The 17,313-nt window shown below is 35.7% G+C and overlaps 3 protein-coding genes and 1 non-coding gene across 4 annotated transcripts in view; 2 read left to right on the forward strand and 2 right to left on the reverse strand.

The window, feature by feature from the left end:
* Window positions 1-12,464, forward strand: part of LOC139777837 (uncharacterized) — a 51,438-nt gene extending 38,974 nt beyond the window's left edge. The window contains exons 12-18 of the mRNA XM_071715475.1: window positions 6,137-6,279; window positions 6,572-6,759; window positions 7,013-7,115; window positions 7,206-7,367; window positions 8,091-8,323; window positions 8,590-8,801; window positions 9,078-12,464. Coding sequence (XP_071571576.1) covers window positions 6,137-6,279; window positions 6,572-6,759; window positions 7,013-7,115; window positions 7,206-7,367; window positions 8,091-8,323; window positions 8,590-8,801; window positions 9,078-9,232 — 1,196 coding nt within the window. The 3' untranslated portion in view covers window positions 9,233-12,464. The remainder of the gene's footprint in view (window positions 1-6,136; window positions 6,280-6,571; window positions 6,760-7,012; window positions 7,116-7,205; window positions 7,368-8,090; window positions 8,324-8,589; window positions 8,802-9,077) is intronic.
* Window positions 11,601-15,025, reverse strand: LOC139777840 (leucine-rich melanocyte differentiation-associated protein). The gene is made up of 3 exons (XM_071715478.1): window positions 14,916-15,025; window positions 13,956-14,183; window positions 11,601-13,751 (listed from the first exon to the last, which is right to left on the reverse strand). Exons 1-3 carry the CDS (start codon window positions 14,973-14,975, stop codon window positions 13,284-13,286), a joined length of 756 nt encoding a protein of 251 aa, XP_071571579.1. The 5' UTR covers window positions 14,976-15,025; the 3' UTR covers window positions 11,601-13,283.
* Window positions 15,026-15,121: 96 nt separating this feature from the next.
* Trnap-agg (transfer RNA proline (anticodon AGG)) lies at window positions 15,122-15,193 on the forward strand. Its single transcript has one exon. It is a non-coding gene; the product is annotated as a tRNA-Pro (tRNA).
* Window positions 15,194-15,257: 64 nt separating this feature from the next.
* On the reverse strand, window positions 15,258-17,270 carry LOC139777838 (uncharacterized). Its single transcript, XM_071715476.1, has 4 exons — window positions 16,757-17,270; window positions 16,199-16,529; window positions 15,948-16,119; window positions 15,258-15,873 (listed from the first exon to the last, which is right to left on the reverse strand). Exons 1-4 carry the CDS (start codon window positions 16,928-16,930, stop codon window positions 15,642-15,644), a joined length of 909 nt encoding a protein of 302 aa, XP_071571577.1. The 5' UTR covers window positions 16,931-17,270; the 3' UTR covers window positions 15,258-15,641.
* Between the last annotated feature and the right edge of the window lie 43 nt (window positions 17,271-17,313).

Below are 17,313 nucleotides of genomic sequence, written 5' to 3' on the forward strand. Positions count from 1 at the left end.
CCACGCAGGGGCCACTCCTCACTCTCTACACGCACTCCGCGTGTGCGTATTGTTGAGAACCTTTCGCCCCGTTACTCTCATAACGCGACGTCGTAAAAGCAACATTCGTGCGAGCAATAACGTCGCAAGTTCGCTCATTTGTAACGCATTTGGTTTATTTTTTTCCTCAGTTTTCACTTTATTTACGGAGTTTACGTGTATAATAGATATTTTCGCGAGTATATTTCTGCACGTGTGCAAATTGAACAAAACGGCCCGAATGCACCTATGTATTTTGTCGGTTTATCGATCAGCGAAATATATCGCAACGTTTACCGAGCGTTAACCCAGCCTACTTTGAATGTGAATGTCTCCCGATAATAATCTACCTTGTGTTTTTCCCGCCTACATAACGAGTTATCGTAGCTAAAAAGCCGGTGGTTAGAAAGAACCATGCAGTTGCAACTTTAGGTGCCGTTAAAAACGTTGTTTTGTACTTCTCGCTGAAAAAAAATTATGTTCTTATGACAGACATTAATCTCTTTCTTTTAATACATCTAGTTTTAATATAGTCTTTTAATCTGAACATATACATTTAAAGCTACAATAAAATTACATTATATTTTTGATATGATTATAATATCACGATAAATGGAAGAGTTTTATATTAATTACTTTTGAATTTGGTACAACATATTAAGTATTTAATATATCTGTTATATACTTCTATTTAAAGCTACAACAAATAGCTGTTTATAAGACAACTTTTTTTATCAGTATTCTTTCAAACTCAGCAATTATCTATATTAACGGATCAGATTAACTCCGATAAAACACTTTACTCCGATAAAAATTCAATTTTTGTCGTTCACGGATAGTATCTAATGAAATTAAGGTCCTTGCCACTCCCGTTTTCAGCTGCGCCCCTCGCGGATCGATAACGGAGGAAACCAACCACCCTTTAACTCGTGGCTCGGGGATAAAATCTCCAAATCCTGTACACAATATTTCATCGCCGAACGATCATTCTCTCACGTGTGAAACTCTCCCTAATTTTCACCCTCTGTTTAAAATAGAATTTAATATCGTTAAGTAAGTTAAATTCTAAACTAAATATCTGTTGGGTTAAAAATCTTTCTATAATTAAATATCGAAATAAATTGTTGCCACCTACTTACGTTCTTCACCGTTACTTCGATGGTTCTCTTTAATATACAGTATTACCTAGTATTACATACATCCGTTAATCGATTCTCAGCTTACTGGAGCAAAGTCGAGCCCGAACTCGATAAAAAATGTACTCCGATTAAATCGATTGACATAGAAAAATTTGTTAACATTATTTTGTCTTAACAATTTCTTATAAATAATGCGCGTAAAAATAGATACAAATTAGATACATTTAAAGGAGAGAGAGATTAATATTTGTAAATTTTCTTTCAGCTTTCCAATTATCTAAAATTAAATGATTCAATTAAAATATTTCATCTCTCTCTCTCTCTCTCTCTCTAAACTTTCTAAAGAAACTCTAGAAATCCCTTCCCGAATTTTAAGATCACATCAATATGGCATCGTGATACTACCATATGCCTTTTACAACACATTTGCTGCGTCGCTACGTATGGCACATTTACGACTTCCGAGTCGCGAAACTCCGCACTCCGTTCGCCATAGGCTCGTTCATCCTTTTTTGCTCGTTAGAGATCAGTCGGCGACAGGTTTACGCTCGACATCGCAGATATTGCAATGCTGTATGCCGTATTCACCTACAATCATCGTTACTGCTTTAAACCAGATCAATTTTTCACGCGAATAAAGACTATTGCAACTCTTAATCAGCATTTCGTGCCGCAAGCGGTGCAGGATATTCGAGTTTATTTTGTTTTCTCCGCATGGCAAAGTTCTCCAACTAACAGCAAACATATACAGGATGTCCGAGAATTAGGCTACATTATAATGAAAGTAGTTTAATAAATATCAAGCTCAAAAAATTTTCTAATTTTTTTATATTTCTTGAGAGCTTTATTTCTACATCAATAGAATATATAAAATGTAAAAGAAAATTCTCTCGTCAAGAGTCAGGATTCGTTTAAGAAATGACATTGATTGTGAAAAGAATCAAGCTGGCGTTAAGAAAGTCAAGAATGTCGTTGAACTATGTCGCCGCGCGTTTTGGAATGCGTGTCGAGCTTTTTGCACGATTACTAGAACGGTTCTTTGCTTCGTGGACATCCATGAAGCAGGACGTGCCTTTACCCATCGCTTACTACATCTTTCAGATTTCTAACATTACAATCCGCTTCGATCTACATTCTCCGATATATTAATAAAATCGTGTGAATATATTGCTTTGATCAGCATTGCGTAAAAAGAAATTCTGATACGAAAAAAAGAAGATGAATTTTCCATAAATATTGTTTTTTGTTACCAATTTTTGTTCTACAAGATTTTTAAAGAAAGAAAAAATGAATGTGTATTTATTAAGAGTTCTATTTAAATATATATATTAAAAATAATTAATATAAGAAATGGAAAGACTGTCTGAAAAATTAATTACGGTCTTTATAAATAATGTGGCTTCTGAAAATATTTCTGGCTAACAAAATTTATGCTATGTACTGCCTATATCGCGTAGAAACAACTCTTTTGATATTGATTTATCACAGCAATATCCACGCTTCGATAGAGTAATTCGATAATTGCGAATGCGGGCTATGCATACTGACACATACGTATTTCCTTCCACGATTCTAGCGAATAACTCCGGTGGTGAGTAATTTAATTACTCGCGGATACGCGCAATAGCGTTTTCTAAAGGAAAGGTAAACGGAGTGGGAATCGATAGTGTAAAAAAAGAAAGACAACCGATAACGCAAGTGAAACGAAAGCGGCTTTATTGTGTGCCGAACGCATAATAAAGATACTCCGGGAGAATTCTGGCGTTTATAAAAACGTATAACATCTGACAGAAATACAGCTATAGAAATTTAATTACATACTACGAGAACGCGATTGACGTACTGGAAAGACCTGGAAAAATATAATTACATATTTATTCGTCAATTATACAATTTCTTCTGCGATCCCGTTTGTGTATCATGTTTATCGCGGCTAACGGATAATTCGCTTAATCGGCCGCTGAAACTGGAAACTGAGTTCTCGCGTCAGGCGAGATACAGCCAAGAACTTTCGCCCACGCTCTCGGTGCGTAGTACTATGTCCCGGATACGGCGTTCACGTGCGTGCACGAATACGGTGGTTTCAACCGAGTAACGGGCGCGCTGCGTTTTCCGCGCGGTGGGAACGGGAGGAAGCGTGATCAAATTCGCGCAGAGAGAGAGAGACAATTCGAAGTGGCGAAATTACGCTGATGAGAGACAGACGCGTGATTACTCGCGCTTGGGAGGGGATCGAGTGATTTAATTAACCCTCTTCATCAGTAGGATATCGCGTGGGACACGAACACACGGGAGTGTCTGTAAGGCACAATCTTAATTTTAACGACAGAATCTGCGACAAATTAAGTTACATAGTACGACAAATATGCTAATTTTCTAGAAAGCTAATTAGAGGAGAGGCAAGGTGAACTTATTATATATATATATATATATATAATATATATCTAGGAATAGAATTAAAAATTTCATTAATTAGCATAATTAAGCGTTACATAATAATAGTGCGTAATGATATTGCGATACAGTACAATTAAATGTAACGAAAGGCTTTCGTTAGACAGATCTGCGTCATATTGCACGAAACTTTCCTTAACTCGTGACGTCGCAGCTGATAGAGCGCGGTATATACTCATGAAAGTCATTTTTCTCAGACGAATCGTGCGGAGATACCGCGAGATACGTTCACCTTGGCACACATTTGTCTATATCTACAAAAGCTGCGAACCGATTCGCGCTCATCCGACTCTGCCGTAGCGGGAATATTATCGGGCGCGATTAGGCTGCGTCGCAAAACGACGACTATCGCATTGGATATCTCGGCGAACGATGTTACTCAATTTAATTGTTCGCTACTTCGACGTTAGTCAGCACAATGCACAATGATTATCTCGACAAGTGAAAAGCAAATATCGCTGTTTTCGTAACGCGACGTTTAGACTAGATGGCACATTTGAAAATGCTTGCTCTTTATTTTTTTCTTTTGCAAAACTACGTGCTAAAACTTGCATATCGTTTCGCAAACATAATGCAGATCCATGCGCACAGTTTCTCGAAAAGAGATACAAATGAGGATCGTGAAATCGTTATTTAACAACGGAATTTCAATAAAAAGGCAAAAGAGAAAGATTTTTGGCACTTCAGGACGTTAAACATTGAAATATATATTAAAAGATTTGTGCCTAATAAAAAAAAAATAGAAAAATTGTATCGCCATTAAAATAGCGTTTTTTTTTCGTGTAGGAATTTGCTATATGATTTTACGACTTCCTCGCATACAATTATCGTATCACTCATTATCAAAACTCACCAGATACTGGACCTTGAACATAGAAGCTGTTACCATGCTATTCGTTCAGGAAGGCAGGAAACAAAATATTATCGTTGCTCCTGTTCCGCTTAACTGAAGAACAAATAATGAAATGATACGTCAGTATAGCGAGTGTTTCGTTCCGCATTACATCTCTTTCGATGTTGTCCTGTTGTTCATTATAAAATATCAGCAAATATCAACTTAAGAATTACTAAATACTATTATCTTTAGTTTTAAATCTTTACAGATAATATATCATTCATTTATTAATCTAAAATAAATAAAATATCGCCAATATTAAAGTGAAACAAATAAAACCTCTTTTATCTTCGTTCAATCTAGTGAAACCATATTATCTCTTATCAATCTATAGACTTTTGTAAACTCGCTTCGAGGTTTGAATAGAGAAGAGAAAGTGAAAATAACTAACCAGCAAAAAAATCGGCAGAGTCCAAAAACTGAATTGATCTCAAGATGACAAAGGGTCGTTATTCAACTTTCAAGGAATCTTCTATTCGAGGTTCTTGGACCATTGGCAGAATTACGCAGCGTCTCGCTTCGAATTGGTTGGTGGAGTGCTGCTGTGGTTCTTGTTACGCGAGACAAAAAGCAGCCTCGCGTTCAGAATCGAATGAGACATACAGAAAGGAGAATTTGGCGTCCATCAACGAATTGCAGACTCCGTCGATCGATTCTGTAAAATCGAAACACGACGGTCAACTCACGGAGGAAATTCCTTTGACGAAGCGCGACTATGGGGTGTCGAAAGACGACGAGTTTCTAACGTTGAGTGTCAACAAGCAAGAAACTTCATTTGCAAATCACAAGGATGATTCCTCAATCGGTACCTCGAATCTGAAGAGCAAATCCTCATTTGGTAGCGGAACTCTGAGCGGCGGAATGAAACGCGTGATCGGGAGTCTGCCAGTTCTTCCGAAGAAGGAAAAGAAATCACCGTCGGTTAATGACGAAAAGAAAGCGTCGCAGAGTGACTCGGAGCTAGGATATCCCGCGAGTATCTTCGCTAGATGCCCGAATCGATACGTACAGCAGAATGTGTCCACGATAAATATTTCTGAGTTGACGACAAGTTAGTAAAAGCGATTTTAACAACTGGATTTGAAGGGACTGTCAAAGTAGTAGAAAAATTTAATCATTTTTAATTAAACTAAATTTAAATATAATGAGATATACGTAAAATATATAAAGTTTATATATAAATGTAATTAATAATTATATTAATATATAAATTACATATAAATATAATTTATAATTTATATTTATGAAAAATATAAAAAACTTTTTTGCGTGAATAAAACATAACTTTAACATTAAAATAACGATTTTAAAGAACACTTTAAGATCGTTATTTTAAAATAATCTTGAACATCAAGATAATCAAAAAATAATTAAGCGCGAATACTCTATATATCATCAAAATAAAAACTAAATAAAACTGAGAAATAAAAACTAAACCAACGAAAGCACTATAGATATTTGTTAATATTTAGCAATTTAGTAAGATCTTTGAAACTATGCTTGTCGAAATGATCGTTTTATTTCAAAGCTATTATGAAAAGTCTATTTCTTAAATGTTCTCGTTATCTCTTGACAATTGGATACTGAAATGAGTCAGTTTGAGTAATCAAGTTTCCTTGTTGTATCACAGACGATGGAAGCAGCCTGTCGGAGGCATGCAGCACGCCGATTATCGGGGCAGGATCACGAGCAGGCTCTAGTCATACAGTCCTAGACATAGACGACATCGATCCGGGCCATCTCGCCACTCGCTCGTCCCTGTCGAGTCTCGGAGTAAGTTGCAATTCGTTAAAAGTATCTTTTTCGTCTATTGTGCATGGAGAATGGACGTTCGATTGCAGCCGTGTTTCGCTCGAACCCATTGCCCTTCTCATTCCGAACTTTCCCAGAGAAACCGTACCTATTATCGCAATTTAACGTGGAGGCGGATTGCGCGGTGTTGCATCTCGCTCGAATTAACGGAACGGGGGATCAGGGCGCTCTCGCCGCGGGGAACGACGCGAATTTTACGACGCTGAGAACGCCGCTCTAATAGTCCTCCCGACCCTAATTCTCGCGATTCCAGGCACGCTCGGACTCGATGGCGTCGGTGTATAGCGGTGCGGGCGAGGGACGTTGCTGTCGATCCGTGGTCGTCACAGGTGAGGTAGAATTCGCCTTGCAGTACGACTACAAGAATCTGACGTTCGAGGTGCACGTGACCAGGTGCAAAAACCTCGCGCCCGTGGACGTAAAGCGCAAACGATCGGACCCGTAAGTACCTCATTTACAACTATTGTAATATATGTGTCTATTCCATTCTTTTATCTTATACATTTAATTGTAAGTGAAACAAATTTTATTATGTTCGAGGTGTCTTCTTTATACATATAATTTAATCTTATTCACACAATTATATTTTTCTTTACAAAAATTCTTCATTGTTGTTTCACAAAAGACAATATCGTGAAAATTAAATACGGAATTTTGCTTTTTATAATTTTCTATTCCTTTCCCCCTCTCCCAGATATGTCAAGGTATATCTGCTGCCAGACAAGTCAAAGAGCGGTAAGAGAAAGACGAAGGTGAAGAAGCACACGTTGAATCCAGAATTCAACGAAACCCTGAAGGTAAGTTGCCCAAGTTCGTATGTCTGGCACGAATGTCCGCTGCTCGTTTGCATGACAATTAGAGACTCGATGTCATCCGCGCGGTTTCAGTTCCATATGAGCCTGAGCGGCCTGGAGACGAGAACGCTATGGCTGACGGTCTGGCACTCGGACATGTTCGGCCGCAACGATTTTCTCGGTGAGGTGCGAATGCCGCTGGAGAACAAGATATTCGACGATCCGACGCCACACTGGTATCCCCTTCAAGAGAGGGTAAGTTTGCCGCTAATTTTATAATATTATAAATAAACTGGCGACGATAACGGCACTGACTTTCCTTCGGCGAGAAATTGAGAAGCGTTATCTCGAAATTTTAAAGCTAGAATCGTTGATTGTTTCCGAGTGAAGTAAGTCCCTGCTCATTGTGCATCGGATGGGTTGCATCATTGTGCATTTAGCAGATTGCGTCACTGTGCATTCAGCAGAAAACGTTGTTATTCATTCTTTCCGAACATCGATAGAAACGCAGGCTGCAACTTCAAAGCTGCTTAATTAAAGTGCTTTCGACGTGTTCCAATACGAGCATGCGAATGCAAAATGTATTAATTCTTATATAAATAAGTATGTGTTAAATATAGCCAAATACATATATAGAATATATAAATTTTTTGGGTTTCTTTAGTTTTTTAAATCAAGATACCAATGTCAGAATATCAGAATACCGAATAATATAATTTTTTAATATATATTAAATTAAATTTATAATTGAAAGTAAGTTAGTGTAATGATAATGAAAATTGAAAGTAAGTTAGTAGAATCAACTAGAATTTGATAAAGCTCTTTCTAAACTTCGCGTTTTTTGCTCATTTGAAGGATATTTAAAACCTCTTTTTTGATAGTAAAAATTCGCAATGCAGAGAACCGCTTTAAAGGATAAATTCCTAGATTTACATAAATTCGTCGAAATCTCATTTACGTAATAATAATTGCTCACAGACGGAGCCATTCGACGATCCGGTCGCATACAAAGGCGAAGTGATTGTTGGCCTGAAGTTTGTCCCGCCGGATCCGGCACAGCAAGAACGCGATCGGGAAAGCAGCGCAGAACGTAGCAGTTCTAAAGCGAAAAAGAACTGGAGCCGCGGCGCACTCCACGTGCTCGTCAAGGAGGCCAGAAATCTACAGACGCGCGGCAAAAACTCGGGCACCTGCGATCCTTTCTGTAAAAGGTATACCCTCCACTTTGTACATTAATATTTCTATTGTATATGACGCAATAAACAAGTAAAGTTTATAAAGGTGGAAATTTTTGTTTTTAGACTAGAAAATATGTTTTAACTCTTCCATACTGTATACTAATTTAATAATATATATGTATGTATACTTATGATTACAATTTAAAAAAATGATTGTTTTATCGCTTTTTGTTTAAGTCGCAAATTTAGCGTTTTTAGCATTTGAAAAATTCTTACGTCGCCTGCATAATTTCTTTCAGTTACTTGCTTCCCGACAAGGGACGATCCGGTAAACAGAAGACCGGTGTCGTTCGTCGATCTGGCGGTTCGCCAGTTTGGGGTCACACGTTCATCTACAAGGACGTTAGTTTACAAGAATTGGCGGAACGTGGATTGGAATTGACGGTGTGGGACCATGATCGAATTGCTAGCAACGAATTCCTTGGCGGTGTTCGATTTAATCTCGGCACCGGTACGTATATAAAATGTATATAAAACATTACTCTAAATTGTATATCTAGATTATTTTATTTTAATAATTAAATTGGATTTATTATTAATATAATATCTTGTCATGCACAAGTGGGATAAATAATAACTGTAAATAAAATTTAGCCGGAGAAGATTCAATTAATAATAAAATGTCGTTTCCCCTGATTCACACAGTTTGCTACATTCTAAAAGTTTTGGTGAAAATATTTTCTTATGGTTTTCGGCAATAATACAAGCGCGAATATCTCCATTTCAGGTAAGCATTATGGGAAACCGGTGGACTGGATGGACGCGACCGGTCGCGAATTGTCTCTCTGGCAGAACATGCTCGAGAGGCCGAATTTCTGGGTCGAGGGCGCAGTGACGTTAAGGCCGAACTTGCACAATCACGGGAAGAACAACGGTACTTAAAAGTAGCAACGCGCGATAATGTCACGCGCTCTTCCCAGTTTTTGTTTCCGAGAGAGGAAACGGTTTCGTAAACGCCGATTTAGTCCAAGTCGATTGTACATAGATCTAAGAGCGTCGCGCTTACAACGGACGTGATCTTAAATATTTGCGAACAAAGAATCAGTGCCTTTGGAAGCGACGTAAGCTCGTCTGATCTTCTTGAATGGGCATAGGCAAAAATTTCCTGCGAAATTCCTGTCAGCCGCGAAAATTGCTTGCCAGATTATTAGCCTGGAGCCGATGAAGTATGCAATTAATATCGGTCTTGAGCTTCATATCCTATATAACAGTTGTACACTAAATTATTTTGAGTTTCCTGTCCACTCTTATTTCTATGTTGTTCCGTTATTAAATCTCCATATAAATTGTGTTTTAAAATTTCTACATGAAAATTCTCTACAGAAAATTTCCAACATAATTTCCTAACGAACACATTAGAAATTAACACAAGATGCTTGCTTCTATGTTTTTTAAAAACAAATTCTTTTATATTCTTATTGGCTACTTCGCTTTGGCTGTTCCAAAAATATAATAATTAGTATTTTGTTGAAAATTAGAATTTAGTTATTTTCATCATTTTTTTATTTGTTTATTAGTGATGATCAAATTTAACGATTTAGAAGATGATAGCATATAATATTTGCAAAAGTAAAAAATCCATTCAAAAGGAAATATAAATATTATTCAAAGTATGATTTTTAGATATAAATAAAATATTTCTGCTTATTAAAAAATAGATTATGAAGGCATTGTTTATTAGATTTTTTAATTTTTTGTTAATTTATTTTTCAACATAGATTCTTTCATGCAAAGCTGGAATTTATATCTAATATTAATATAATAGACGTGCCAAATATTAAAAGTTATGGCGAATTCGTGCTGTAATAACTTGATATTTTTCAAGATAAAATTATATTACAGCTTACTTCAACGTTATTCCATTTCTAAAAAATATTATTTCTTTTATCGTCATAACTCCAGCAGTTGTATAATAGCAAAGCGAGGTATATTCTTTTTTAAAGCTGCGTCTTTGTGTAATTCTATGTATAATCCTCGTAATTCTCCCTTGTCGCTTTTAATTGCGAAAAAAGCCTCAAATGGGTATATAAGTTGAGCAAGTCATTTAAATTCGTGCAATATTATAGAGCATCGATGATTCTTGAAAAAAATATTGTTAGGTATTTGAAACGCCCGAAACGGGATGAAAAGCAAAAATGCGTCCGTCCAAGACAACTGGCAAGATGATATTAGTATCCACATGCACACGTATATGTGTGTGCTCTTCGCGATAACAAAGAAATTGCGAATGAGCTCTCGCCGAGTTCCAAACGTTGAATCACGAAGTATTTCGTAATTTCACGAAATTCTACCTCACCCAAAAAAAAGTCCGAAAATTAATCTGATGGCACAAATGGTGGTGCAAACATTTTTAGATTTTACAAAAGCGCGCTGTTAGTCAATAATCACTAAAAGATTGTAGTAGTATTACATTTATTATCACGAACGAACGAAGCTTTGTAAAAAGCAAATGAACGATGGGACCACGTTATATTTTTACATTTTGAGATTGTCAATTTTAAAATTTGATCAATATCGTGTAGGGGGCACTGTCAAGCCCACAATGGACCATCACCGAGAAATAAGAAATTATATAACGGTGATAATAATTCATACGCGATGGAGAACTCAGGTCTTTTTATAAAAGTAGGGATACGCTTCCATCGTTCATTCGCTTCTCTCTTCGTCAATTACCAAGTGAATCGGACGAAATGTGATCGAAAGCTCAGCGTTTGGAACGTCTGAACAACGTTGTGGACACTTTCCTTTCTTGGAGAGAAAGATGCTTCCAGTGTGTACAATAGAAACGAGCGAGTCACCCGAGTGAACGAACGAACGAGCGAGTGAAGGAACGGTGTATTTAAGGGATTTAAATATGACCGCTTCCTCGAGCAACTTAAACGAAAACGCATTCTTGTAGATGTTATATTTATACGTATACATATATATTCAAGCGTCGAATCCGTGCTGAAATTCCCAGGGGGGAGAAACTCAGTATTCATAATTATATTTCCAAAATTATAGAAGCTTTTCCTCCGGGAATTCCAGGACGATCGTAAAAGGCTCGTATTCGCGGTGTGCGTTTCAGCGGCGATCAGTTTTTATGTCGTTCATTTAGCGTTAAATGCGGACTGTTCTGATCTGATATCTATATAATATTCGATACAGTGTCAGTCATGCATTTATCGCCAGATGCACCGCTAAATCGTGTTATAAATGTCGACGACTCTCGAGGGTTCGAAGGATAAATCGAAGGTCCGAACTGACAAACTCGTACTTAACTGATTTATTATACCTTCGATTATTTGTGAGTATAACATCGTAAGCCGTTGTAATTATGTCTAAGACTCTCTGTCTCTCTTCCTAAAAACAGGGTTAACGAAAGGGAACTGTGAAACTGCCTTTAACGTTACGTAGAGATTCGTATAATGCGTCAACTCCCTGGTAAGATAGATGAATTAAAAAATTTCAATTAAAAAAGAATTTGTTTCTCTCAAGTGCAATTGATCATCGAAATTAGAGATTTATTTGAAAATTCTCCAACTTTTTTCCTAATACATCGTCAAGGAGTACATTCAAATTAAAAAGTTCGATTTGGATGTAATGTGATGTAATGTTTTAAAAGAAAATTGATTTATTTGATTTACATCCTAAGAGAAATATTTAAATAAAATGAAAATATAGAAATAAGAAAAGATAACATTTAGAAACCCGTGAAGCGCCAAACTCCTGTAGGGAGAGTATATTTATTGAATTCGTAAATTCAGTAAAATGAATTCTTTTTAATTCACCTATCCTTCGTAGGGATTAATATATGTGTCTTAAATTAACCAATACAAATCCTGAGATAAACATAGTTATATAAGATTTCGACATTCCTGAAATATTGAATTTAGTGTCGTGGCGATAATTATATGTCGTACGCGTATACGGACCAATAGAGAATCGAGGATTTTATTACGATAACCCATTGCGTTTTCTATCTCGACAGAGCCTCCAAGTTACTCTACGTATGTTAGTCCAGTTAGCACTTAATGTTATAAAATGTAATGTTAAAACTTAGGAAATCAGACATTTATTTATATGTCGCTCGTCGGTGTACATGATAATAAAAAGTTTTATACGTTTACTCGTAGATTTCACATGATTTATTTATTGTAGAAATATAAATGCCTATAAAAAGTTATAAACGTAAATCAGACACTTATAAAAAAAAAATCACTCTTGCGAGAAAAAGAACTGATATATATTGAACAATGGGAAGGCGAAATTCATCTAAGAAAAATAAGGAAAATGTATAAATCGTCGTCAGATAAAAAATTATTTTGTATAGTGTTTTACAATCATATAATTAATCAAGCAGTTCTACTTTGTACAATATTGCACTTTTTATTTTGTTTTCAAAAATCATGTTTCACATTTTTTATGTTTTATAATGTTTTATTTGATTGAACATCGTAAGCTTTTAAATTTATTTTTCATGAGATATGCATTTATATAGATAGCCGTTTTAAATCGAATTAAATTTTGTAATTCATATTAAAATTCAATGGTTGCTGATATCAAAATGTAATTGTTATCATGATATAAATGTTGGTATGTACGTCTATGGTATGTAAATCTCTGTGTATATCTTTATCATTATAGTGTCGATGTCATAATACGATATTAAGGCTCAGTCACAATGAGAAAAATAAGGAATAAGATAAAGGAATAAGGAATAAGGCATGTTGCATCTCACTTTAATGTACGTGTACTGAAGTGAGATGCGACATTCCCTTATTCCTTATTCCTTTATCTTATTCCTTATTTTTCTCATTGTGTCTGAGCCCTTAATCGTGCGATATCGCATGCGATAGACTTTATTAACGCCGAGATCTAACTGACAATTTTTCATTAAGATCAATCTTACCTGACTAGAAAAATGATATTTTAAGGCCACGCTACATGCAGCTTAAAGATCGTTGTTCGAGATGAATCTGTTGCCCTCCGAGTTCTTGCCGGAGTATCGATACTTGCATTTGCCATACGCACCTCTGTGATCCTGAGGATTGCGCGGCGAGCTCGGCAAGGGCGTGTAATGGATGTTGAAATATATGTCGTCGAACTCATTACTGGCATGCGTCGAACTGGGTGCGAAGTTGCGAATCAATTCCGGGACGAGCTTGATCGTTTTGGAGTACTTGCCGCGAGTCTTAGCATTCAATCTCTCCTGCTGAGTGACTCTACGGGAGTCCAGAAAGCGAAGACTCGGAGGTAAAGCGTGGATGGCGTATAGCCTGTAACGCTCGTAATCGTCTTCGTCGGTGGACGTCGGATTGGTCAGCTGATCGGGACAGCCGGGATTGCCCAGGAGGCTCACGTACTCCACGTTGGGACAGCATTCTCGTATCCTATCGAGGGCTTTGTCGATATTAGATATCTGTAAAAGAAAAATCTTATCAATTGGTTTGTATGCGTGAAAAAATTGTGTGCAAGTGTCTATTTAACAAATAGCGTTAAAGAAATTAATAAAATTAGAGAAAAAAATATCTTTAGCAACTTTTGTATAAATTTTCACAAATTCCTTTGAAAACAGTTTTTTATAAGAATTTTATTACTTCTTTTTTTTTCAATAAAAGCGAACCTTATTATTATTCAGACTCAAAGTGGTCAAAGTCGGGATATCCGGTAGCGTTTTGAGATTGTCGAGTTTGTTGTTGTCCAGAATCAATTCCTGAAGCTGCTCAAAATCTTTCACGCCAGAAATAGTGGTCAATTCGTTGTAGGAGAGATCCAAGCCAAGACAATCGTGACCAACGACTCCTATCAGCCCACTAGGAATCTTTTCCGCTTTTTGCCCGGTGTACCAGGCCTAAATTGTCGACATTATAAATAAGATGAAAGTATTAAAAATATAGAAGTAATAATAAAAGAATATAAAGAAAATGAAGAATATGGAAAAAATTACAATTACTTAAAAAAAATCAGTTTTTACAGAATAAATGCCCGACGACTTGTTTCAATATCACTTTCCATAACGTACTCATCAAATTTCAGTCTCTTACAAATTTAATTGTAGAAAATTACAAAATTTCTTTTCTTTTTCATTTAATGTTAAATAAATTTGAGTTTATAAAAAAATCTTATTTCTAGTTTAACATTTAACTTTTACAAACATATTTAATATTAAAGATTAAAATGTTACCGTCAGTAATAGTCTCTAATTAAATATCTATTTTTAAAAAGTCGACTTTTAGAAAATCAAAGTATTTTATAAACATAAAAAAATATAGAATCTTTGATACGCTGTTTATTTTTAATACGCAAATGGCTCACGTATATGAGCTATATAAAAGAAAAGAAGTCACTCACTCTATCAATTCTTTCAGTAAATATAAGATTTATTCTTTTTAACTGCACTTTTCTACATTTTCTTCTTTTTTCTTCTCAATTCGACCGTATGCTACTTCCACTTTGTAACAACGAAAAAAGTGCAAAAGAGTGCAGCCGAAAAACGCAGACCGTTGGCATTATCAAACAACATGCATCGTGACCGATTAAATGTTATTGCGTGCAATGAAAATTGCAAAGCGATTACGATTACCCGTCTGCTATCGAGCGTCAACGCACTCCTGTTGAAGTCTTGCTGATCGTAGCCCGCCATATTGAATATGTGCCACGCACAGAGAGAGAATTATCGCGCAGTTAATGGACATAGATAACGCGTATATATATGTGCGTGCGTCTATATACATTATTACCATAATATTCAAGATCGATATCATGTATTTGTGATCTCATATGCAATACGGCTCGTTGGTCTAGGGGTATGATTCTCGCTTAGGGTGCGAGAGGTCCCGGGTTCAAATCCCGGACGAGCCCGTTATTTTTTTTTATTTCTTATTCTTTTATTTATTTGATTTTAGAATTACAGTACAGCTGTAGATATGTAATTAAAAATATATTTGGTTTAAAAATATATCTCACATTCCTTATAGAATAGAATAGTACTATAATAGTACTATATTAGAATAGTCGAACCTTGTGTTCATCCTGGTGGATTACTGGAAGTGCATACAATTCGCTATTATTTTTCGTTAAATTTTATATAGATAATTGATATTTGCCTTTACGTCTCATATTGCTTAGACTTCAAGATTTAAACTTATTTATATATTATCATTATTTTATATATTATATTTATAAGTTCTATTATTTATATATCTATAATTCTTTAACATTTTTCAAGCACTAGCATTAATCACATGTAGCACATATCACAATAGCATAAATCGATAAATCACACACACACTAGTAACTTAATATTTTACTATATTATATTCAAAGTTTTCTTATTTTTTTTTAACTTATGTATCGTGTGAGATGTGCTACTTATTTTGAAAATTGGAGCTTTGCTGGAAGAAGAACCCGCTTCACATTCTTCAACTATTGCATGCATTTGCTCATCATTATTCAGTTTATCTAGTCTTAGCTCCTTTACAGACTCATCCCTTGACAAGTCAGGAAGAACATTCCCATCAATTTTTGGACCATTAGTGCCACTAAAAAATGCAATAAATGATTAAATAAATGCAATAAATAATTGATATATCTTTTATGGTACGCCGCATTGTACCTTGCGTCATTCGAAGATACTTTAGACTCTAATTTCGCGTGTGACTTTAGCAAGTTCATCTCATTATAAAAATGAAGCACAGATTGAAAAGTTTCTACAATATCAGTTGCAGCCGACCCAGCAGCATCAATGTGAAACAATTCTTCGCTTAATGGCTTCGTAGCGATATATTCTACAAGATACAAATAATGATTTTTAACTGTCAATTCTAAAGATTAATAACGTATCCGCCTATTATGCAAGAAACGCACTCCTAATCAACTCCGCGCCTTCCGCTTTGTATTCTGCGATTTCTTCATCCTTCTGTTTCACCAGATCCAGTAGAATCTTGTGCCGGCGAAACAGTTCTATTGACGACAAGCAGTGAGGCATAGTCACGTTCTCCCAAAACTGCTGCGGCGTTCCTTTGAGAAGATCCAACGAAAATCTCAATTTTACGAAATCCTTGTCTCTCCGTAGTTCTATTCGATATGCAGTAACTCCTAGAACGCTTGTGTGCACGTGTTGAGGGATATCATTTAACATATCTAGTACCAGTTGCTTCCAGTCAAAAGCCTCGAGAGTTAAAAGAGGATTTATGGTCTACAAATTAACATTTCATTATATACAAGAGTGTATGATATAAAATGATTTTCCTACTCAGAAAAATGCGAAGTATTCTCGCTATTTGTAGAATAAATTTCAATCTATACTTTTCTTTTATATGATTCACACTTGTTGAAGTATAAAAAAATTGTAATTTGTACATGTAATATGTGTATATGTATGTGTATATAATGTTTATGAGGTACTTGAGATGAATTCAATACCTGACATTTGCGAAATATAGTTTCGTCTGTCAGAGTCTCCGTCCAAATTTCTATTAGATTTGTTAACAGAACTTTCCACGAGTCGTTTTCGTTTGTAACACAGATCATGTGATCTGTTTCGTTTATTTTAAGATTTTTCCAAACTCTGCCCTGCCCACAACGATCCAAAATCATATTTATGTCGCGATTCCCGATCGTAATGATAAAAAAACAAATAAATTTGATAGTGATTTGATACTAAAAAATTTTATCACACAATATAGGTTACAACATAACCTATCTTAGGCCTGTCTCGTTCAATTAACACATTCATGTAACAAAATTGTCTTTAAAGTTTATTTTATTGTATAATATATATAAATCTGTACATATTATCTTTTAGATGTAAAATTTTAAAAGTATATATTTGTTTTTATTGGTGTTAGCAGAGAGAAACCTCTCTCTCTGGTGTCAGACAGAATTGATAGTCATAAAACGATAGCGACGTCAGCGACGATAGCGGATAGCGTAGTCAGCGTAGTGCTGTCCATGGTGTAAGTAGACAAGTGAAGCATTCC

Source organism: Temnothorax nylanderi, unplaced genomic scaffold, assembly GCF_030848795.1.
Source record: "Temnothorax nylanderi isolate EJ_2023f unplaced genomic scaffold, tnyl_v1.0 TNYL_tig0166_pilon, whole genome shotgun sequence".
NCBI lineage: Eukaryota > Metazoa > Arthropoda > Insecta > Hymenoptera > Formicidae > Temnothorax > Temnothorax nylanderi.